This window comes from Cnephaeus nilssonii (assembly GCF_951640355.1).
Source record: "Cnephaeus nilssonii genome assembly, chromosome: 4".
Lineage (NCBI taxonomy): Eukaryota > Metazoa > Chordata > Mammalia > Chiroptera > Vespertilionidae > Cnephaeus > Cnephaeus nilssonii.
The window spans coordinates 15659240-15683439 of NC_137075.1; the positions used below are offsets into that span (position 1 = coordinate 15659240).

Consider the following 24200-nt stretch of genomic DNA (forward strand, 5'->3'; position numbering starts at 1 on the left):
GTAAACATTTCAACCAATTTAATCAATAGACCTAACTTTTCTGAAAGGTTCTCATCTCATGAATCCCCATGCCAGAAACTGCCTGGGTTAGGATATTTGACCAACACCATATTGTGGTGAAGAGTCTGAATTGGCAAGAAGATAGCTCCAGTTTTCTCAAACCTTCAAACCATATAGTTGAGTATGCATGTGAAAAGAACTTCAGAAAACTTCCATAGGTCAGGTCTCTATGGAATAGGAAATTATCCTATACTAGAGGTCCAGTGCACAAATTTGTGCACCAGTGGGGTCCCTTGGCCTGGCCTGTGGGATCAGACCAAAACCGGCTCTCCAACATCCCCCAAGGGGTCCTGGATTGTGAGAGGGTGCAGGCCAGGCCAAGGGACCCCATCAGTGCATGATCGGGGCCAGGGAGGGACGCAGGAGGTTGGCCAGCTGGGAAGGGACCGTGGGAGGGCTCCATGGCATGGCTGGCCCATCTTGCTGTCCCGATCGGCCAGACCCCAGCAGCAAGCTAACCTACTGGTTGGAGCATCTGCCTCCTAGTGGTCAGTGCACGTTATAGCGAGTGGTTGAGTGGCCTTAGCATATCATTAGCATGTTACACTTTGATTGGTTGAACGAACGACCGGACAGTTAGCATATTAGGCATTTATTATATACTAGAGGCCCGGTGCACAGATTCGTGCACCAGTGGGGTCCCTCAGCCTAGCCTGCACCCTCTCGCAACCCAGAACCCTTCAGGGGATGTTGGGGGATCAGGCTGAAACTGGCAGTCCTACATCCCCCAAGGGATGTAGTAGTGCGTGAAGTGGCAGGTGGCTGGGGAGGAGCTCGAGCTGGCCTGGGCACCATGCCACTCCTGCTCATCCAGGCTCCACTGCGCCTGCTGCTGCCACTGTTTGGTAAGCTTGCTGAGTGGCACTTCTGCTGTGGGAGCACACTGACCACCAGGGGGCAGCTCCTGCATTGAGCGTCTGCACCCTAGTGCTCAGTGTGCGTCACAGCAACCAGTCAAATGGTCAACCAGTCAAACGGTTGACCGGTCGCTTAGGGTTTTATATGTATAGATCCTATATAATAAAGAACTAATATGCAAATGGTCGTCACACCATAATGGCTCAGATACTCAACATTGGGGAGAGAGGAATGGGGACCAGCCAGGCACAAATGAGCTCGCGAGAGAGGAATGGGGACCAGCCAGGCTGCAGCCTGGGAGAGAGACAAGCTGCCCGCCCCATGGTCCCGGGCACCTGCAGCTGCGACCCAGGTGAAGCCACCTGCCCACGGTCCCCTGCAGCTGCAGCTGGCCCGGGCGAAACCGGCCCGGGTCCTAGGTGCCTGCAACCGGCCAGAGGAGGGAATCCTGGGTCCCAGGTGTGGGGCGAGGCAGAGGCGGTTAGGGGCGATCAGACCAGCAGGGGAGCAGTTAGGGGTGATCAGGCAGGCAGGCAGGTGCGCCGTTAGGAGCCAGCAGTCCCGGATTGCGAGAGGCAGTCGGACATCCCCCAAGGGGTCCTGGATTGGAGAGTGTGCAGGCCGGGCTGAGGGATGCCCCCTCCTCTCTCAGTGCACAAATTTCATGCGCCGGGCCTCTAGAGGGATAATAAAAGGCTAATATGCAAATTGTCCCCGAGACCAGGAGTGCAACTGGGAGTTCAACCAGGTGGTGGGGCCCCTCCCCTGGCTGGCCCTGCCCCTTATCGCCACCACCCCCACCATGATTGGGGGCGGGGTCAGCTGACCAACCACCCTCGGTGCCTACACCTGGCTGGCCCTGCCCCCGATCGGCCCCTCCACCCCGATTAGGGAATCTGGTTTGAAGTGTTGTGGTTTAAGGAACTCAGAGAGAATTTTTTAAAAAGTAATAGAGTCAAGTCCTATACATCAGGGTTACTGTTTAGAAACAAATTGGGGTTAGAGAAGTAGAGGGAGGGTGTGTGTGTAATCATTGTTATCAATTACTGCTGAGAAGTAAGGCAGGATACAAGGCTAAAGAAAAAGATGACCCTCAAATTTTTTTAGTGCAATTATAGGATTGAAAATCAGATTCTTATGTAAAAGAAGAGAATAAGTATTAAAAATATGAATATGTGAATGAGACCTTGCATTATAGAATGTTAGAGTTTAATGAAAGGGGAGAACAGGATGGTAGAAAAAGCTACAAGAATCAAAAGTTATGTTTTTGTGAAATATAGACAAGACAAACTTTATTTAAAGAGAAATGTGTTTAATAGAAAAGGAGAAATTGAAACCTCTGCAAGAAAGTTTACAGAGAATGAGAGTCTTTAGCTCATCCTCAAGTCAGATTGTCATAAAGAAATGGAAACTGCATGGGAATTTTTCAAAGATTATCTTAGTAAGATGGGATTTAATACAACCTAGAATATCTTGAACTATTGATGAAAATGTTTCTAAGGCATCTTTAGAAATTAAAATGTCAAATGTTTTTTAAGACTTAGTATTTTATATGTAAAAACCTCTGTTTTAACAAATGCTGGCAATTTAAATTCCAGAAAAAAAGTGATGAAAATATAAAGTCAATTTAAGCTGCTGTAAGAAGTCATTATTTTTTTAAGTCTACCTTATTGGCATCAGGTTTATAAACCTGTTTACACATATTATTTATGAACTATTGAGAAATCGTATTTTTAAGAAAGAAGAGTGAGTCTCTAGATTTTAAAAAGTTAATTTTCTTCAAAAATGTTTTTCCAAGTCTCAGGATGAAAAGGAACAGTTAAAGAAATATATTGAGTTAAAACAGTCTTTGGAATATAGCTTGGATCAAGAAATGAAGAAAAATGATCAATTAGAAAAAGAAATTACCAGGTAAGATTTTAATATTTCAGAACATTCCTACCATTCATTAATATTCAACTGTCATTTTACTTTATTAAAGCCAAAATACAAATTTATATTCTTTCTGTAATTTTCATAATTAAACAAATTACCCTATATAAAAATTTACTTAAGAAACTCAGAGCACAATCTGAAACTTTTTTGAGTGCCAAAATATTATATTTAGTCTTTACTGATTCCTAAAAGTAATGAGGATACCTTTTGCATATCCTGTCAATTGCACTTTTCAAGTCTACCTTGAATTTTTATTTCTGCAAGGTATCTTTGCTCTCTGTGGTAATCTTTCCTACGTTTAGGAGTGTGCTCTCCTTCAGCATTCAAATAGTTTAATATCTAAAAAACTATCTCTGTCATTGCTTAACAACATCAAACATTATCTTGATTTGGCTTACGTTTCTTTCTCCATTTTTAGTGATAAAATATATCACATATACAAAAATGTATATATGACTTTAAAAAGCTGTATAATCATGTTTTTATATCTCATTAAAAAATATATACATAGACCCTGGCCGGTGGCTCAGTTGTAGGAGCTTTGTCCCATGCACCAAAAGGTTACAGGCTAGATTGTGGGCCAGGACACGTACCTAGATTGCGGGTTCAATTCCCAGTCGGGGTACACGTGGGAGGCAGCTAATGGATGTTTCTCTTGCTTTCTTTTCCTCTTTCTCTCTAAAAATCAATAAAAACATCCTTGGGTGAAGATTAAATTAATAATAATAACAATAATAATAATAATAATAATAATGGTCTTTCCCAGTGTCTGGGAAGTTCCCACATGGCTTCCTTCCTGTTTATTCGCTGAGCACTTTACTAGTAAGTTTGTCCTCTCATTCTCATCAGTGTTTTTCCTCATTTAACTGTCTTTCTCTACAGTTGTTTTGTATCTCTTTCATTTTGTTAAGATTGTGCTAGCAAGTATCTCTTCCTAAAACAGTCTTGAGCCTGGCCGGTATTGCTCAGTGGTTGAGCCTCGACCTATGAACCAGGAGGTCATGGTTTGATTCCCGGTCAGGGCACATGCCTGGATTGCATGTTCAATCCCCAGTGTGGGGGGTGCAGGAAGCAGCCAATCAATGATTCTTTCTCATCATTGATGTTTCTATCTCTCTCTCTCTCCCTCTCCCTCCCTTTTTGAAATCAATAATATACATATATATATATATATATATATATATATATATATATGAAAATATATATATATATATGAAAAAGTTGATGGCTTTTAAAATCTTTATTTAAAAAAAAAAAGTCTGTTGAAGAGACTGTTACACATTATCTCTGATTTCCTTTCTTCTAAAGCCCTGCCCCTTGCCTAATTTTCCTTCAACTCAGATTTCAAATATTTTTCTTTCTTGCTTCTCTTTCTATTTTGAATGAGCTCCTTGATGCTTTTTGTTGGTACTTTTCTTCTTTTCTTCTTGTTGTCAGTAGGTATCAAAAGGTATTTTTGTGTCTTTTCAAACATTCACATGTAATTATGCTTTTCTATTTCACCTTGGATGGTGATTTCTGGTTTCTAGTTGATATTTAATAATAGGCTAATGTTTTATTTAATATACTAAAATTAATATTAATAATAACTTATTTATAAGAATTCTATATAGTTATAATATTAACTCTGTATCATATATGTCATGAATTTTTTTCATGTTATTTATATAATATTATAATTTAGTAGTATAGTTTCAAACAATATTAGATTGGAACAAATGAAAGGACATAATTTATAGATTTATATGACAGAACATAATATCTGTTTAAATAATTATTAAATATGTACCCTTAAAGAATTTGACTTACTCATTTTGTACATTTCTGCAGATTTAAGAAACTCTTAAAATTTACAAAAAGGAAGTTAAATGAATATGAAAATGAAGAGCTTAGTTTCCCTGGAGATTTAAAACCGAATCAAATTGAAATGGATATTCAGATTAATATGTTAAAACATAAGGTAATTTTTAATCAGTTTTGGGACCACCAAATCACCTAAGTTGGGGAAATATATATCATTTGATGCTTTGAGCAGTTAAATATAGATTTTTCTATTAATTTTATAGACTTGGTATCAGTGAAAAAGACAGCTTTTTTTCCTGATCACTTTTCTATAAAAAGGATGTACTGTTAATTCTCCTATCTTGAACCCTGATAAGAAGCATACCATTTCATTACAGGTCCCCAGGCACCAACACCAAATAAAAAATTTTGGGGGGGTAACAGCTTTATTGAGATATAATGCACATACCATGCAGTTCACTCATTTAAAGTGTACAATGCAGTGGCTTTTTCTATATTCAAAGAGTTATACAATGATTATCACAATTCAGTTTTAGAACATTTTCATCACCCTAAAAAGTAACCCTTTGCCCTTTAGCAACCACCCTGTGCAGGGTGTCTGTCCACTTTCTCCTCTTCTGAGCCCTAGGGAACCACTATTGTACTCTTGGTCTCTATAGATTTGTCTGTTCTGCACATTTCCTGTCAATGGGATCACACAATATGTGGTCCTTCCTGACTGCCTCTTTTATTTAGCATAATGTTTTTAAGGTACATCTATTTTGTAGCATGTATCATCAGTACTTCATCTCTGTTTATTGCTGAATAACATTTCATTGCCTGGAGTGACCACATTTTTCTGTGTATTCATCATTTGATGGATCTTTCTGTTACCACTTTTTGGCATTGTTAATAATGCTGCTATAAACATCCACGCCCAAGATTTTATGTGAACATATATTTTCATTCTCTTAGGAATATACTTATAAATGGAATTGCTGGATCATATCTTTAACCTTTTGAGGAACAGCCAGACTGTTTTCCAAAGTGGCTGACCATTTTACATTTTCATATGCAGTGTATGAGAGTTCCAGTTCCTCCACATTCTTGCCAACACTGTCATTGCCTGTCTTGATTGTAGCCATCCTGGTGGGTGTGAAGTGGCATCTTATTGTGGTTTTGATTTGTAATTTTCTAGTGGCTAATAATGTTGACCATCTTTTCTTGTGCTTATTATCCATTCGTATATCTTCTTTGAAGAACTGTCTATTCAATTCCTTTGCCTGATTTTAATTGGATTTTTTATTATTGAATTGTAAGAGTTCTTCATATATCCTAGATACAAATTCCTTATTAGATAAAGGATTTTCAAATATTCCTTGCATTCAGTAGCTCACCTTTTCACTTTCTTGATGGTGTCTATTAAAGCACAGAAGATTTTGATTTTGAAGTCCAGTTAATCTATTTTTATCTTTTGGTTTCACAACTAAGAAAGACATCCAAATCCAGTTATGAAGATATACACCTATGTTTCCTTCTAAGAGTTTTGTAGTTTTAGCATTTCCATTTTGAGTTCATTTTTATGTATGGTATGCGTTAGATGTCTAATTTTATTATTTAGCTTGTGAATATCCAGTTGTCCCAGTACAATTTGTTAAAAAGACTATTCATGTCTGATTTACTTGTTTGGCACCCTTGTTGAAAAGCACTAGGTGATAATGTGAGGGTTAATTTTTGAATTCTCCCTTCTAATTCATTGACCTATAAGTCTGTCCTTATGCCAGTACCAAATCAAATTTTATGAGAACTCCTTCCCCGTCGTTTTGCACGTTACCAGTTGTTTTATCTATAATAATAAAAACATAGTATGCTAATTACACCGGACGACCTTCTGGATGAAGCCGCGGCGGCGGGGGCCGAGGCAGAGGCAGCAGAGGCCCCCCGGCGCCACAGCCGCAGCCGAGGCAGAGGTGGCCGCCGTGGTGGTGGGGGCCAAGGCAGCCTCCGTGGCAGCGGGGGCCGAGCCCCTTGCATGAATTTCGTGCATCGGGCTTCTAGTATAATAATAAAAAGTCAGTGTAGTGGAAAGTTTTTAACTCTACTTTTGTGAAGATTTTTTTCTTCTTGATAAAGCCTGTGGCCAACTTATGTTTTGCTGACTCTGTGATGTGATGGAAAAGTAGGCTTACAAAAAGACAATATCCATTTCTTTTTTCTCCATGCAAAAGTTTAATCTCTAACCCAGTGCCTCCCACTTCACTCCCATTTCCATTAAAATCCTGGTAACAGGATCTTCTGACTGGATGAAAAGGGGCCACGTGCTAACCTGACTAGCTCAGGAAAGGCCTGCATAGTGGCCTTGCAAACTCAGAGACCTAAAGTAACTACAAACAATAGTCTGAAATTAAAACCTCTTAATTAAAAGTCTATGGTGGGTAGTCATATCTTAGGCTGGTATCTTTCCTGACAAGGATCAATTTTTATCTTAACTGAGCCTAATTTCTTTTTGCATCTAAATAACATATCTTTGGAATGTCAGGGTAACTTGTAACTTCCCTTTTTTCAGATCCCTCAGGGTGGAGACCACAAATTATCCCATTGTTATTGTTATCGTGTTAATTATTGCCTGTTACCTATCCTGTACCCACCTGTGTAAAAGAAGCTTGTGTCTGTCATTTTACTTTTTACCCAATCCCTGAGGTCCCCCCTACTCAGATTTCTCCTGCCTCCCTATTCTATCTTCAATGGATTCATGTAACCCAGTTACGTCTCCAGCTTTTATGGTAATTTATAAAAATAGGTGAAAACTCACCATTCTCAGGAGCGTTGTCTCAATGGGTTGAGATTCTGCTTCCTGGCAGTTGTCAACAGTTTGGTTCAAACAAATTCACAAAAATTATTTACAGGTTTGAATGTTTCTTATGTTAATATGACTTAGTCATTTATTTCACTACTAGGGGCCCAGTGCATGAATTCATGCACCTTGAAAGGAACTGTTTGCTGCGAGGCTGCGGTGGGCACAGGGGTGGGTTTCGGCCCATCCTCTGTGCCTCCACCTGGCCCCTCCCGCCACAGCCCCTGGTCCCCTGTCTGCCGGCAGCCCTGCTCCCACCGCCGCTGCTCCTGTGCACTGAGAGCGCCAGCCACCCTCTCACCCACTGATGGCATGGAACGATTGGGGCTGGTGCCAGCAGTGGGAGCAAGCGGTGGCTGCTGCCCCGATCGCTCCTCAGGAGCAGGGGGAGGTGAAGAAGCCCTCAGGGGCAATGGGGGCCAGCAGCCGCCACTCGCACCCACTTACGGCACCGAGTGATCGGGACTGGCGCCAGGCACTGGCAGTGGGTGTGAGAGGTGGCTCCGGTGCCAGCTGCGGGTGCGAGCAGGGCCGGCGCCAGCAGCAGGTGCAAGCGGCAGCTGCTGGTCCCGATGGCCGCTCAGGAGAAGGGGGAGGTGGAGAAGTCCTAAGGGACAGTTGGGGCCAGCAGCCACTGCTCACACCCACTGATGGCACCAAGCCATTGGGGCCGGTGCCAGGTGCCGGCAGCAGGTGCAAGTGGGGCCAGCACTGGCAGCAGGTGTGAATGCCGGGTGGGACCATGGTGCGCGGGAGCGAAGAATTTTCAGTAACCACCAGAGGCTCGCCCTGATGACAGCACCCCACCTTGGTCTGCCTGCTGCGGATGCCTGCCATGTTCCACGTGCACCCCCTGGTGGTCAGTGCATGTCATAGCGACCAGTTGTTCAGTTCTTCAGTTGTTCTGCCATTCGTTCTATTTGCATATTAACTTTTTATTATATAGGATGTTTAACTACTAATCCATAGACTCATTGATAGATTTTACCACCTAGGGAGGAGAAGATTAAAATCAGGACTGTCACCTTTCCTCTTTGGAAATCTCTCAATTTGAAATGTCAAAATTTTAAAGCAAATTTGTGTCCCATGGAGAAGTATTGCAGTAAAACATAAAGATGAGGTGGTCTTACCCTCCGATACAGACAAGCTTAAAGTAAGGTAGAGGAGAAATTGTATTTAAATGGTGCCAAAAACCACTGCGTTTGTTTTACTACTGAGATTTAAAATGATTTCATAATGTTGTCTGTTCCCTCACTGAGGAGAGGAAAACTTAGTCCTGAACATGGAATGATTCTCCGTGGCCCGTGGCTGTTCTCTCTGAGCTCTTTGTTCTGTCCTTTTCATAAGAAGTGACCTGTGCCTGCAGCTCTTTTCTAAGCCTGCTTCCTCCCTGTAGAACATCTAACTCCCACAGATCTCTCTTTATGGTCTTGGTCTCCTTTAGGCCAAGCTAGCAAGCAGGGTTTTGCTACTACAGTTCTCTTAGAAGCTTTGAGTTTCCTGTGAATTTTATTGGGGTTCATGCCATTAGAAAAGCCACTCTCACAAATGGTTTTCAGATAGCTGGGGCTTCCTGGAGGACAGTGCCTTTAAAATGCTTACATTCTGAAAATCCTTAGAGGAATTTGAAGCACCATGCAAATCTCTCTGAGATCTTAAGGGTTTTATAGTCTTGCTTAGTCATCCTTAGACTGTTTTCCAGGAAGTACCCTGGATTTGATGTTAGCCCAGAAGCCATTTGTTTATTTTAAAATTATTTGACAATTGGACATGTGGGAGAACCTATAAATGGGAAATGGATATTTGAAACCGTAAGTCCTGGTTCTTTTATATTTAACCAGTAGCCCTGCGCATGAATCCGTGAGTCAGTAGCTCTCTGCCGCCCTCCTGTAGCTCTCCCCACCTCCCTCTCCCCGCCCCTCCCTCATAGCTTGCTGCCCTGTACCCTCCTATAGCTTTTCGCTGCCTGCTTGTAGTTTGCTGCCCCACCCTCCTGCAGATCCGTGATCTGGTCATTACACGTTGGTTGTTACGCCTCAAGGCATAATGGATAATTAGCATGTTCCTCTCTTATTATATAGGATAGTCTTTCTTTAGCTTATTTTTCTCATCGATTTCTCTGTCAGCTGCTTCATGGTGAGAATCCCTGTCATCCTTGTTTCAATGTCGTTTTGTTCACTTGCCTAGAAGCTCCTGCTGTCAGCCTCTTTAGGGGCCATCAGGCCTCCACTCGCCGTTTCTTGGAGGCCCTTTGGTTTTCATTCTCATGCTTCTCTACACTATCTCAGGTCCCACCTACCTCCTGTTCAAAGGTACCCCGACATGTGTGTGGTTTTTTCTCTTTTAGTGTTAACACTCTATTTTTAATGTCAGTATTGGTGCTAGTTATTGATTGCTGCTAAATAAAATACCTCCAAAGCTAGTAGCTCAAAACAGCATTAATTTTGTTCACAAATCTGCAGTGAGGCCAGGTTCAGTAAGGCCAGCTCATTTCCTTTCCACTTGCCATCAGCTGGGATGACTTGAAGCTGGGAACTGGAATCATCTTAAGGCTTGTTCATTCACCTGTCTGTCAGGTGCAGCGGGCTTCTTGTTGGGACGTTCGCTGGGGCAGTCTCAGCAGGACCTACACGAGGACTGGCTATGTGGCCTGGGCTGCTTCGTGCTTCACAGCATGGTGGCTGGGTTCCCAGGGTGAGCTTCCCTAGAGGGAGAGAGTCAGACGGAAGCTGTATCACCAGACATAGCAGTCACACTGCAGTGCCACCCTATTCTATTCACTAGAAACCATTAGTACTAAGGCCAGCACCTATTTCATGGAGAAGTGCCAAAGAATTTGTAGATGTGTTGTAGAAACTCCACAACATTCACCTTGTCTGATCAAATAATCATCATATCTAAAGAAAGTAGTTTTCCCCAAGTCAGTAGGACTGAATTTCCAGCAAGTTTTTGTTGTTGTTGTTGTTGTTGTTTAGTATGTTCTCTTATTTTGTGGAAAATAACAATTTTAAGATAGCACTACTAAAATAAGCCTTTTTGTTGTTATTTTTCTTAAAAATGTACGCTCATCTCACTAAAATTTTATATTGGAAGATGTGATTTCTATTTAACCCTGGTAATCATTTCTTCTTGGAATGCAATTTAAATTTAGCATAAAACATATTAATAACTTAATCAATAAAGAAATTAAAATAAATTAATTAACATCAAACATTGGTAATTCAGTCTATTATATTAGAATCTATACTTATGAGATTCATTAATTAAAGTCTTATTTTGAAAGTCTTATTTGGGGAGGCATTTATTTATTCAGGTTTAAATATCTCAATATGATGTCCCTAAAACTTTAAAAACTATGGATAATTAATATTGGGGAAGAGGTAAGAGACTTTCTACTAAGAGGTGACTTATAGTCATTATGTGGAGGAAAGACATGAAACAGTCATAGAAAAAAGAGTATAAATTCAAGTGTACACATTGTGTGGCAAAGATGACAGTAATTATATTTTTGTGACTCCTGAGGGTTTTAACTTTGGTCTTGATCCTGAATAATTCAAAATTCCACATTCTAAGACTCTATTACAGTACAGATAACATTTGATTGCAACTGAATTTATTTCAAAATTTGATACTGGTGTTGAGTTAGACTATTCTTAGTCTGCACCTTCATAACCAAACTATATTATTTTATTCATGCAGAATGATGATCTTACAGCAAAACTGGAAAGTGCATCTTCACAGTGTATACGTCTGGATGAAAAAAATAAATTTCTTCAACAGGAGTTATTATCCATGAAAGCAATACAAAAGAAATGTGAAAAGCTAGAGAATGAAAAAAAGAAGTGGAAACAAGAAGTACTAAACCTCAATAGACTTATGGAAATGAATGTGGTAGAATTTGGTGAAGTAGAGCAGTATAAACGGAAGATTGAAGAAAGAGCAAGACAGGATGTAGTAGAAAAATTAAAAGAAGTCAATCTATTTTTACAGGTTAATGATCTTAATGTGCTTTAATTCATTTCACTGTAAATTACATTGCATGTATTTTCCTACTTCCTTTAATAGCAGTTTGTTTTGTAGGTTTCTGGAAGGAAGGTGGCTTTTGTTTCTCCTTCCAATATTTCCATTTTCATCATTATCACCAAATCAATCTTTCAGAATGATTTTTATTAAAGGATAATTTTATTTTTAAGACCAATGAATGTAAAATAAGACTATTAGGAAGAAAATAAAAAAATGTAATTTAAAAATTATACCATTATCTATATCATAAAAGTCTAAGCGACCATTACAGCAGAACAACCAGAATGACCGGTCGCTCTGATGCGCACTGATCACCAGGGGGCAGACGCTCAACACAGGAGCTGCCCCCTGGTGGTCAGTGTGCTCCCACAGGGGGAATGCTGCTCAGCCAGAAGCCGGGCTCATGGCTGGCGAGCACAGCAGTGATGGCAGGAGCCTCTCCCGCCTCTGTGGCAGTGCTAAAGAGCAGCGAGCTGAGCAGTAAGGAGCAGCGAGCAGGCGGGTGGTAAGGAGCAAAGGGGTCCCAGACTGCAGAAGGGATGTCTGCCAAGGGGTCCTGGACTGAGATAGGGCATAGGCCGGGCTGAGGGGACCCCCCCTCCAGTGCACGAATTTCATGTACCAGGCCTCTAGTTATACTGTTCAATTTTTAAAATTTTAAATTGATTCTATTAGTCTTGAATTATCCGAATGTATGGGTATTATTAAAAGAGAGACTTTAATTTTATAATGTATATTTAGCTAACATAATAAATTTTTTAAACTTCAGCTTTTTTTCATGTTTAAAGATGCTCCCTTAATCATTGACTCAAAATTAAAGGAAACAAATATAACTATTCAGATTATATTTATTTTATAAATATATATTCTTCTTATTGCTCTAGACACAAGCAGCATCTCAAGAAAATCTAGAGCAGTTAAGAGAGAATCATAATACTTCAATAAGAAGTCAGTTGGAACTCAGAATTAAAGATCTGGAATATGAACTCTTCAAAATGAAAACTTCTCAAGATTTTAAAGAAATAAATTTGGAAAAATATAAGCAACTCTACCTAGAAGAATTAGAAGATAGAAAATCATTGGCAAATAAACTAAACCAGTAAGTCAAAACACAGGTGTGGAAGACAAAGGGCAGATCAGAGAATATAAATTTACCTCAATTAGTTTCTAAAGCATAATTTTTATCGAACCAGGTTCATGAGATTAGTAGAATGTGGAAACTAAGTAGTATAATTTTGGAAAATGTTACTGAATGAACTTATCCTTCAAATCTTTGTTCAGAACAGTTTGCATCTCTCCATCATTTTTGGTTTTATGTGCCTTTATGTTTTTTCCCTTAATGTAACTAACCTGATTTACTAGTCTTTAAGCTAAGTGCTTTGAAGGTTTTATAATTTAGACAGCAATATTATTATAAAACTAGAGGCCTGGTGCACAAAATTTGTGCACTTATGGGGCCCTGCTCCCCAACCCTCCAATATTCATGTATTTTTGTATATGTGTGTATGTATGCACTGTTGGTTTTTTTGTTAATCCTCACCTAAGGACATTTTTCATTGATTTTTAGAGTAGAAGGGAAGGAGAGAGACAGAGAGAGAAACATGGATGTGAGAAAGACATATCAATTGGTTGCCTCCTGCACATGCCCCGACCAGATCAGGCCGAAATAGCGCTGCCAACAGGGCCACCTGCTGGCAGCCCACTGGGGCTCAGATGTTGAGCATATGGCAATTTTCTGTTTCTGCTTCCACATCTGGTAGAGGTCACACTTGTAGGAGCTGCTGATGTAGCCACCACTTTCTGTCTTGATCTTCTTCTTGTCCTCTTGTCCTGACTGTCCCACAAACCGCTTCTTCTTCCAGTCCCACTTGAGCTGCTGCCGGCCCCTGGTCAGGTTCTGGGCCTCGCCCCCCATCAGGTCCAGGACAGCACCAGCCACCTGCTGCTCAAAGGCACCTCTGGTCCCCACCAACGCTTAGGACCCATTCACTGTCGAAATCTTTGAGCTGATAGGGGACATAGAAATCCTGGTCCAGCTGCCGGGCCTCCTCCTTCCACCTCTTGGCTCCCCGTTCAGGTCCTGGCTGTTGCCGTTTTCGGCCCACAACCTCTATGAGACATCCTCCATGCTCTCTCCCGCCACCTCCTCCTCCTCTTTCCCAGGCTGCTCCACCTGCCACACTGGCAGCTCGGGGCTGGACCAGCCATGCCCTCCTGCCGCTCCTGCCGGCCCTGCCGGAAGCTGGCGATGGCCTTGCAGTCCTTCTGCCGCTTGGCCCACGTCACCTGGCTGCTCAGGTCCCGGCTGGAGGCGTTGATCTCAAAGATGGTCGCCTGTGAGCGGTACTGCTTGATGCTGTCCCACCAGCCTCAGCCGCTGCAGCTCCTCCTCCTCAAAGCTCAAGCTGAAGAGGGGTTGTAGGCCCAGCCCCGCAAGGTCCAGCTCCTTGGCCTGCTTAATGGACTCTGGCAAGTACACCGGCTCCCCGCTTTTTGGCCTTGGAGCCGGAGCGGACACCCGGCTCCCCACTTTAGATGGCAGGGCAGCTGGGTGTCTGCTCCGTCTCCCTGCTTTCGATGGTAGGGGAGCCGGGGAGCCGCGGCAGCCCCCCTCAGCGGCCACTGATCTGGTCTTTGAGAGGCACAGGGCGCGGGACTCGCGAGTCCCGCCCCCCGTGCCACCGCCGATCTGGCTGTTGAGAGGCGCCTCTCAATGACCGGATCGGCCGCAGAGTCCCGCGCCCCAAGTGCCTCTCAATAGCCAGATCGGCGGTGGCGCGGGGGGTGGGACTTGTGAGTCCTGCGCCCTGCGCCTCTCACTGACCCGATAGGCCACCCCGAGTCCCGCCCCCAAGCCTCCTGCTGCCCAGTCGTGGGCGTAGCAGAGTGATGGTTATTTGCATATTACCCTATTATTAGGTAGGATGGTCAGAATTCCCCTAAATAGAAATATTAACGAGTTTAACTATTTTTTTGAAGTTAATAACTTAAACCCAAAAGGTTAAGTACCAGACACATTCTGGCACTTGGTAAATTTACTTTCTTGATTGTGATCTTTGTTATTATCACTAAAGGGCACCTTGAGAAAACTATCCTTACATAGAGATATATGTGTTAAATAGGGAAAGATTAACATAGGGGTGAAGGGCAGTATAATTGACAAAGTGGCTAAAAGTAATAAGGTGGTCTGTCTGAGGGGGATGTGGGAGACTAAGGACAGATCCCACCTCTAATGCCTTGATAACAATGTTATAAGCTCTTGCCTCTAGAGCTGTTTTTATTCATTCTGATCACCAGCTAGGCCAGTGGTTCCCAACTTTGTTTGGCCATGCCCCACCTAAGCATCTCTAAAATCCTGATGCCTGCACCCCCCCCCCCACCGCCGCCATGACATATAATTCTTATTATTCAAAAAGTTAACTCCTATTCACATGGAGGAAGCCTAAAAGGCCATTAATTTGGTCTAAACAAGCTTCCAAAGAACATGTCATCCATGAAAGAAAAATAAAAGAATGAAAGGACAGTTGAAGTACTGAGGAAGAAATCACTAAGAAATTGTTAAAATAATAATATGAAGTGACAAAATAGCAAATAAAGTTTCAAAACATACAAGTAGAGAACTGAAATGCATACATATGTCAATGTATATTTAAATACTGTATATGAGGCCCCTAGAACCATAAGAAATGCAAAAAATTCACTGTTAATAACTCATTCTCGAGTTGCCCCCCTTTGGGGCGTGTGCCCCAGGTTGGGAACCACTGAGCTTGGCTATCTTGTTCTGCCTTAGAGGTTGTTGCTCTAAATTATGCCTTGGCAAAATGGTTAAAATCTCCAAGATAAAGAGTGTATTGTACAAGGGTGATGAAAGCAAATGCTTGACAATGTCTTAGAGAGGTGTGTTTTTTGTGTGTGTGTGTTTTTTAAAAAAATATATTTTATTGATTTTTTACAGAGAGGAAGGGAGAGGGATAGAGAGTTAGAAACATCGATGAGAGAGAAACATCGATCAGCTGCCTCCTGCACATCCCCCACTGGGGATGTGCCCGCAACCAAGGTACATGCCCTTGACCGGAATCGAACCTGGGACCCTTGAGTCCGCAGACCGACGCTCTATCCACTGAGCCAAACCGGTTTCGGCAAGGTGTGTTTTTTTTAATCTCTAAACTGGTTCACTAAATATGTCCAAGGGCATCTTTGAGAATCTTCTGAGTATAGCCCTTCCAAAAGGCAGCAAGTATTATTTGATAAGCCATTTACATCACTAATAGTCATTTCTCTCTCCTCTGTGCTTTAGATTACTTGTTAGTTAGAAACCCCCATTCCACACAGGTACTTCTTTAGAACAATTTAGAACCTATACTTACGTGTACTAGGTCTGCTCTGACACATTTTCAGTGTTAAAATCCTGTTTAATGGGAAATTCCATTTACTATTGTGGAACTTAAAACAACGTAAGTCACTGAGGGAAAAGGTAAGTACTGAGCATTTGTTTCGATGTTCACAGGGCTAATGAGAGGCTAGCAGAGGTCAGCACCGAACTTCTCCTGCAGAAACAGCAGAACAGACTTTTAGTCAGTGTTCCTAACACAAGGCCAGGCCTGGAGACACCTGGTGTTGGAAACTTCAATAATAGTTTCGTGCTCTATGGACATTCTACTCCAAGAGAAAACATGGTGATTCCTACCTCAAGGCCACGGATTTCAAATAACAGCATAGAGACTTACTTGATCAAGGTTTGTTATATTATCTTTTTTCCTTTGGGTTTCAGATTTTTGATACAATTCTTGCATTTAATTTGGTGAAATTCTGAGTTGTTTAATTGACTAATGCACACTAAGTAAAAGTCTTCGTTATTTTGCTTACATAGAAAGGAGACAAAAATTTTACAATCTTTTTTAAGTCCCTAGGGCTTTCATTTTCAAGAAATACCTATAGTTAACTGTATTGAATAAATGTGACTAAAGTGATACATTTTAAATTTCTTGAAAAGCTGCATTAAAGTTTTATTTTAGAAATTAAATATTATTGCTTAATGATGCTTTAGCTTACTTTCTAATGGGTTTTATTTTGGTGATGGTTCGTAACGATTTTAAAGTTTTGCTGCACCCTGGTTTTTTCACCTCTAAGCATAAGTGAATGATTGACATCCAAGCACTTACCCATATATGGATGTAGTTATTTAAATGAAACTGACATAAATCCTTTTATGAATTAAATATACCTGTAACACTGAAAGGATTAATTTCTGTTTTTAAGTGAAAATTTTTGTCATCTTATGGGAGAAAACATTCTTAATTGCTATTTTACTTATAGCATTTTTATTTCAATTTTTATCAGATGTGTTGCTGAGCAGTTGTACATTTTCTATATAGTTAAATTAAGAAAATATTTGAATTTTAAATTTTTTAATTTATTTTTTATCTGTGAATTTTTAAAATGAGTTCACTTATGTCTGAATACCTTGCTAGCCCTTGAATGACTGATGACTAAGATGGCAGTGATAGGAAGTCTTGAAATAGCAACTAGTTTTCATTGTGTGTCATTGTTATTAATATATCCATTCTTCATCTCACTTGTTGACTTCTTTAGCTCCAGAATTTGTTTTGTTAGAGGCGCCTCTCACAGACGCCCAGAGAGGTGTGACTGGACAGCCCCGAGTCAGTGGGAGAGGGCTGTCCGCAGCCTCAATCTCTGTCTTCTCATATAAGTGAATTAATACAAGAGACCTTGATTGCATTGTGTAAAGTCAATTTATTAAAGTAATTAAAACATGCAAAGCAAATTAAAGAAGCAAAACAAACAAGCCTATACATCTGGCTTATGAAGTGCAGATGGGCTCTCAGCTAACACCCCCCACCTAACCCTCAATGGCTGTCAACCTGCTCTCTAAGAGTCTATCTCTATTTTGCTTGTTAGTTCATTTTGTTCACTAGATTCCACAGATGAGTGAAATCATATGGTACTTGTTATTCCCTTAGTGGCTTATTTTGCCTAGCATAATTCTCTCCCCAGGTCCATCCATGCTGTATTAAATGGTAAGATTTTCTTCCTTTTTTATGGGCAAGTAGTATTCCATTATGTAAATGTACCACGGCTTTTTTATACACACATCAACTGATGGACACTTGGGCTGCTTCTAAATCTTGGCTTTCTATAATAATCTATAATAATAAAAGCGTAATATGCTAATTAGACTGGATGGCCAAACAGCAGAAGGACCTTCTGTACGAAGCCAGGGCTGCACGGGCCGAGGCAGCCGCTGTGGCAGCGAGAGCCTAGCCCCTTGCACAGATTTCCTGCATCGGGCCTCTAGTTATAAATAATGCCGCAACGAACATAGGGATGCATATATTTTTTCAAATTAGTATTTCAGGTTTCTTCGGATATATTCCCAGAAGTGGAATCGCTGTGTGAAAAGGCAGTTCCATTTTTATTCTTTGAGGTAACTCTATACTGCTTCCCACAGTGGCTGCACCAGTCTGCAATCCCACCAGCAGTGTACTAGGGTTCCCTTTCCTCCACATCCTCACCAACACTTGTTGTTTGTTGATTTATTGATGGGTAGCCATTCTGGCAGATGTGAGGTGATACCTCATTGTGGTTTTAATTTGCATCTCTCTGATGATTAGTGACTTTGAGGATCTTTTCACATGTCTCTTGGCCATCTGTATGTTCCCTTTGGAGACAAGTCTATTTAGGGACTCTGCCCATATATTAATTGGATTTTTTGGGGGGGAGGGTTGTTTGAGTTTTATAAATTCTTTATAATTTTTGGATATTAACCCCTTATCAGATGTATCATTGGCTAGTATGTTCTCTTATTCAGTGGATTATATTTTCATTTTGTGGATGTTTTACTTTGCTATGCAAAACATTTTAGTTTGATGTAGTTCCATTTGTTTATTTTTTTCTTTAGATTCCCTTGCCCAAGGAGATATATCAGAAAAAATATTACTTTGAGACAAGTCCAAGATTTTACTGCCTATGTTTTCTTCTAGAATTATTATGGTTTTGAGTCTAACATTTAAGTCTTTAAAATATTACGAGTTTATTCTTGTGTATTTGTAGGAAAGTGGTTTAGTTTCTCTTTTTTTGCATATATTTGTTCAACATTCCAACATCATTTATTGAGTAGACTATCTTTACCCCATTGTATGTTTTTCCCTCCTTTGTCAAATATTGATTGACTATACAGGCATGGGCTTATTTCTGGGCTCTCTGTTCTGTCACATTGATCTATATGTTTGTTTTTATGGCAGTACCATGCTGTTCTGACTACTATAGCTTGTAATATAGTTTGATATCAGGTAGCGTGATACCTCCAACTTTGTTCTTCTTTCTCAAGATTGTTGTTGCTATTTGAGGTCTTTTGTGGTTCTATATAAATTTTTGGAATATTTGTTCTAATTTGAAATACGTCACTGGTATCTTGACAGGAGTTGCATTAAATCTGTAGATTCCTTGGAATAATATGGACACTTTAATGATGTTCATTCTTCCTATCTATGAACACAGTATATGCTCCCACTTATTTGTATACTAGGGGACCAGTGCACAAATTCGTGCACCTTGAAAGGAACTGTGGGCCGTGAGGCTGTGGTGGGCACAAGGGTGGGTCTCGGCCCATCCTCCGTGCCCCCACCCAGTCCCTCCAGCCACGGCCCCCGGTCCCCGGTCTGCCAGCAGTCCCCACCACCACCACTGCTCCCACATATTGATAGCGCCAGCCCCGCTCGCACCCACACGTGGCGTGGAGTGATTGGGGCCTGAGCCAGCAGCGGGTGTGAGCGAGGCCAGCGCCGTCAGAGGGTGTGAGCAGCGGCTGCTGCTCTGATCGCCCCTCAGGAGCAGGGGGAGGTAGAGAAGCCCTCAGGGGTGATTGGGGCCGGCAGCCGCTGCTCACACCTGCTGACGACGCCGAGCAATAGGGACCGGCTCCGAGAACTAGCAGCAGGTGCAAGCGGCGGCTCCAGGGCCAGCTGCGGGTGCGAGAAGCGGTTGCCGGTCCTGATTGCCCCTGAGGAACAGGGGGAGGTGGAGAAGCCCTGAGGGGTAATTAGGGCCAGCAGCCGCCGCTCACACCCGCTGATGGCACTAAGCAATCGGGGCCTGCGCCAGGTGCCAGCAGCAGGTGTGAACGTCAGGTGGGACCCTGGCGTGCAGGAGCAAAGAATTTTCATTAACCACCAGAGGCTCGCCCCGATGACAGCAACTGGCCCTACCTTGGTCTGATGCCCCCGCTCACCTACTCCACCATCCTGCTGCGGCTGATGCCCACCATATTCCACACTCTGCCGCCTGCTGCCGATGCCCGCCATGTTCTGCGCGTGTCCCCTGGTGGTCAGCGCATGTCATAGTGACTGGTTGTTCGGTTGTTCCGCCATTTGGTCTCTTTGCATATTAAGGTTTTTATATATATAGACTAGAGGCCCAGTGCACGAAATTTTTGCACGGGGGGGGGGGGGGGGGGGACGGCTGTCCCTCAGCCCAGCCTGCACCTTCTCCAATCTGGGACCCCTTGAGGGATGTCTGGGTTGGACATCCCTCTCACAATCCAGGACTGCTGGCTCCCAATTGCCCTCCCTGCAGGCCTGGTCCTCCCCAACTGCCCTACCCTGTTGGCCTGGTCCCCCCCAACTGGCCTCCCCTGCAGGCCTGGGTCCCCCCCAACTGCTCTCCCCTGCCAGCCTGGTCCCCCCCTCCAACTACCCTCCCCTGCAGGCCTGGTCCCCCCAAACTGCTCTCCTCTGCTGGCCTGGTCACCCCTATCTTCCCACAACTTCCCTCCCCTGCAGGCCATCTTGTGGTGGCCATCTTGTGGTGGCCGTCTTGTGGCGGCCATCTTGTGGCGGCTGTCTTGTGTCCACATGGGGGTGGCCATCTTGTGTCTTGGTGTGATGGTCAATTTGCATATTACTCTTATTAGATAGGATTCCATAATTTCTTTCCTCATTGTCTTATAATTTTCTAAGTACAGGTCTTTTATATCTTTTATTAACATTTTTTCCTAGGTTGTCATTTTCATTTGTTTCAAGGTATCTTTTTATTTCTGCCTTGATCTCCTTATTAATCTAGACATTATTTAGTAACATTATTTAGCCTCATGTTTTTGTGTGTTTTTTATTTTTTTTCTTGTGATTGATTTCTAGTTTCATACCATTATGGTCAGAGAAGATGCTTGATATTACTTTAATCTTGGTGGATTTATTAAGACTTGTTTTGTGTCCTAACATGTGGTCTATCTTTGAGAATGTTCCATGTGCACTTGAGAAGAATGTATATTCTCCTGCTTTAGGTGAAATGTTCTGAATATATCAGTTAAGCCCATCTGACCTAGTGTGTCACTTAAGGCCACCGTTTCCTTGTTGATTTTCTGTCTGGAAGAGCTATTCATTAATGTCAATGGGGTGTTAAAATCCCCTACTATGACTGTATTACTCGATCTCTCCCTTTATGTCCATCATGATTTGCTTTACAAATTTAGGTGCTTCTATGTTGAGTGCATAAATATTTACAAGGGTTAATACTTACAAGGTTTTATCCTCTTGTTGGATTGCTCCCTTTATCATTATGTAGTGTCCTTTATCTTATATAAGTATTGTCCCCCTCTCTTTATTTTTAGTCTGTGTGTATCTTTTGTTCTGAGTTAGGTCTCTTATAGACAGCACATACATGGGTCTTGTTTTCTTATCCATTCATCTACCTTCTGTCTTTTGATTGGAGCCTATAAGCCATTCACATTTAAAGTGCTTATTGCTAGGTACTTGTTAATTGCCATTTCATTCTTTTAACTATATTCCTCTGTCCCTCCTCCTCTTCCTCCTCCTCCTCTTGGTTCTTCAAACAGGCCCTTTAACATTTCTTGTAATATCGGTTTGGTAATAAAAAACTCCTTTAGTTTTTTCATGTCTGGGAAGCTTTTTATTTGTCCTTCAATTTTAAATGATAGCTTTGCTGGGTAAAGTAGTCTTGGTTGTAGGTCCTTGCTTTTCTTAATCCTTTTTCCTATTTCATCCATCCCCCAAACCCCTCCCATAATAAGAATTTATTTTATTTTAGTTATGTGATTATTTTTCTATTTATGTAATCCCCAAGTTAGGTCTGGTCTCTAAAGGATACTTTTCAGAGGCTGTTTATCATTCCTATAATAATGTCTCATGTTTTATTTAAATACAACAAATAATATTTGACTTATTTCAGATGCGGCAGGACTTTGAAAAAACTCTAACTAGAGAACTAAAAGAAGGTATGTTGCCAAAATTTATTAATTAAATTTAGATAGCATTGATTTCTGAAATAAACTGTAAATAGTAAGTGGCATTTGTTTCCATGTTTGGGTAACATATACTGCATTAAATGTTTTCTTATACATAATGAAAATGTGAAAGCATAAATATTCATAAGGAAGAATACACTTATTCTGCATTTATTCATCACATTCCATAGCTTTTTAAAAATCTCAAAAGTCCATGTACCTCTTTTCACTTCTGGCTGTCCCCTTCCTTTCCTCTGCCATCCCTATGGAACTGTCAACCTACACACTGAAACTGTCAGAAAACTGGGCTTCATCCACTTCTCATGTTTTCGCTAGTGATGTGATACTTAGTCAAGCAGTTACAGTTCATATAGCTATCACCCGAGGGGCGACATTTAAATCTCCAGTCATTGACTTTGCCATTGGTTTACCTTTTACCCTCAGGAAAATCCCCAGATTCCTTTGCATGGAGTAAAAATACCACAGTCCATTTAGTTCTTGCCACATAATTCAGTCTTATTTCTAGATGCTCCTTACCCTACTCTGCCCTTTGCTGTAGCATCTAGGCAAACTGGACTACTTATAATTCTACAGTGCTCTTTCTCACCTCGAATCTTGGCATCTGCTGCATTTCTCTTTCTGGCATACTTTTTCCTTGTCCTTCGGGTATGAACTTAAAAATCCCTCTACCAAAAAGCCGACAAGAATGACACAAAACTGGGATGTCCCTTCTGTGTGCTCCAATGGTGCCCTGTTTGTTTGTGTGTTTTTTTCAGTACATATGACACTGAGTGGAAACTGCCTACTTATCAGTCTTTTCAGTTTGACTCTGAAAAGTCATCTTTGTCTTGTAACTCCAGCGCTTGTCATATTATCTTAGTGCATAGCGTTGAATAAATGAATGAAAGACAAGAAAACTAGAAGCTTTGATAGCCACAATGTCAACCAATTCAGTGTGCAACCATGGGCAAATTGTATTTCATAGTAATCTTGTATTATGCACTGTAGTCATATTTAGATGTTTTATTCTTCTTAACACTTTTACTTAGCTATAGTTTAGGTAAAGAATATAATTCTTTCTTTTTTTCCAGATGCTGCTGAATTTGAATCTGAATCCTATCCTGTAGGATCAGTTGATCAGTCAAATTCATATCAAGACTTGCTTTTGAAAACGTCACGAGAATATGTACAGATTTTGAAGAAAAATTATATGATCTGAAACATAAATAGTAAAAATGTATTTATTGGACTATTTACAAAACATTTTTATTATTTTCTATTAAACACATGACATGTGAAATCTTTATTAAAGAAAAATATTTTTGGGTCACATTTGTGTGATGAAAATTTATATAGTATTTTAAACTCTGTTTCTTGGCATCTAATTAACTTTTAAGCAGATTTTGTAGGTTAAAGCCAGCACCGTTGAGTTTTGCAAACTCAAACTATCGAAATGCCAGCTCTTTGAACAACACCCAAACAACCAAGTTGTCATTCATACTCTAGCTATATAATTGATAGCTTTTGTGAATGTTTCAATTTTATCTCTATATTTGGTCCTAAAGATTTAGACAGACATCATTTTTATATGTGCTGCTATGGCTACCGTCAAAGTCTGGATATATTACCATTGTTATGGTGCCATTAGACTTAACAAATATCCTACCTAATAAAGAGGTAATATGCAAATTGACCGTACCATCGACACACCCACAAGCCATGCCCACCAGCCAATCAGAGCAAGTATGCAAATTAACCCAACCAAGATGGCTACAGCCACAGAGAGCAAGGTTTCCCAGGTAACAGAGCAAGCCAAGCTTTCCGCGAGCTGTTGCAGGCCTAAGCCTCCACTCAAGCTACAAAGTTTCAATTATAGAAGGTAAACAAATTCAAACAGAAATGGCGGCAGAACGGAGCTTGAGATAGTAAGCCAGGGTTGCCGGCGGCAACAGGGGAAGCAAAGCTTTCCGCACACCCTGTCCGGGCCCAGCCTCCGCTTAAGGCTACAAAGTTTCAATTATAGAAGGTGAATTAACTGACACAGAAATGGCTGCCAGCCACGGAGGGAGCCCCAGGCTTGGCTCCACTCCAGACTACAAAGTTTCAATTGTAGAAGGAAAATAAATTCCAGATACCAGGCCTCCGCTTGGGTTGCCAGGGGGCATGGCTGGTCTGCAAACCACCACAGGCCCCTCGCTCAGGCCACCCCAAGCCCCAAGGGAACCCCCACCCTGATCTGGGACACCCTTCAGGGCAAACCAGCTGGCCTCCACTCCTGCACCAGGCCTCTATCCTATCTAATAAAAGAGTAATATGCAGATTGACCATCACTCCAACACACAATATGTCTGCCCCCATGTGGTCAAAGATCCTGCCCCCATGTGGACACAAGATGGCCACCGCAAGATGGCCAGCAGGAGAAGGCAGTTG

General features: G+C 41.6%; 1 protein-coding gene across 5 annotated transcripts in view; it reads left to right on the forward strand.

The window, feature by feature from the left end:
• The window catches only part of ANKRD26 (ankyrin repeat domain containing 26), a 104676-nt gene extending 80476 nt beyond the window's left edge, over positions 1–24200 (forward strand). For 4 of the 5 annotated variants that reach the window (XM_079768371.1, XM_079768372.1, XM_079768373.1 and 1 more), the window contains 7 exons: positions 2717–2829; positions 4684–4813; positions 11189–11479; positions 12397–12611; positions 16020–16248; positions 21716–21761; positions 22862–24200. In XM_079768371.1, the coding sequence (XP_079624497.1) occupies positions 2717–2829; positions 4684–4813; positions 11189–11479; positions 12397–12611; positions 16020–16248; positions 21716–21761; positions 22862–22989 (1152 nt within the window). In that variant the 3' untranslated portion in view covers positions 22990–24200. Of the gene's footprint in view, positions 1–2716; positions 2830–4683; positions 4814–11188; positions 11480–12396; positions 12612–16019; positions 16249–21715; positions 21762–22861 lie in introns of those variants that run through there. The other variant, XM_079768375.1, reaches the window with a different exon arrangement.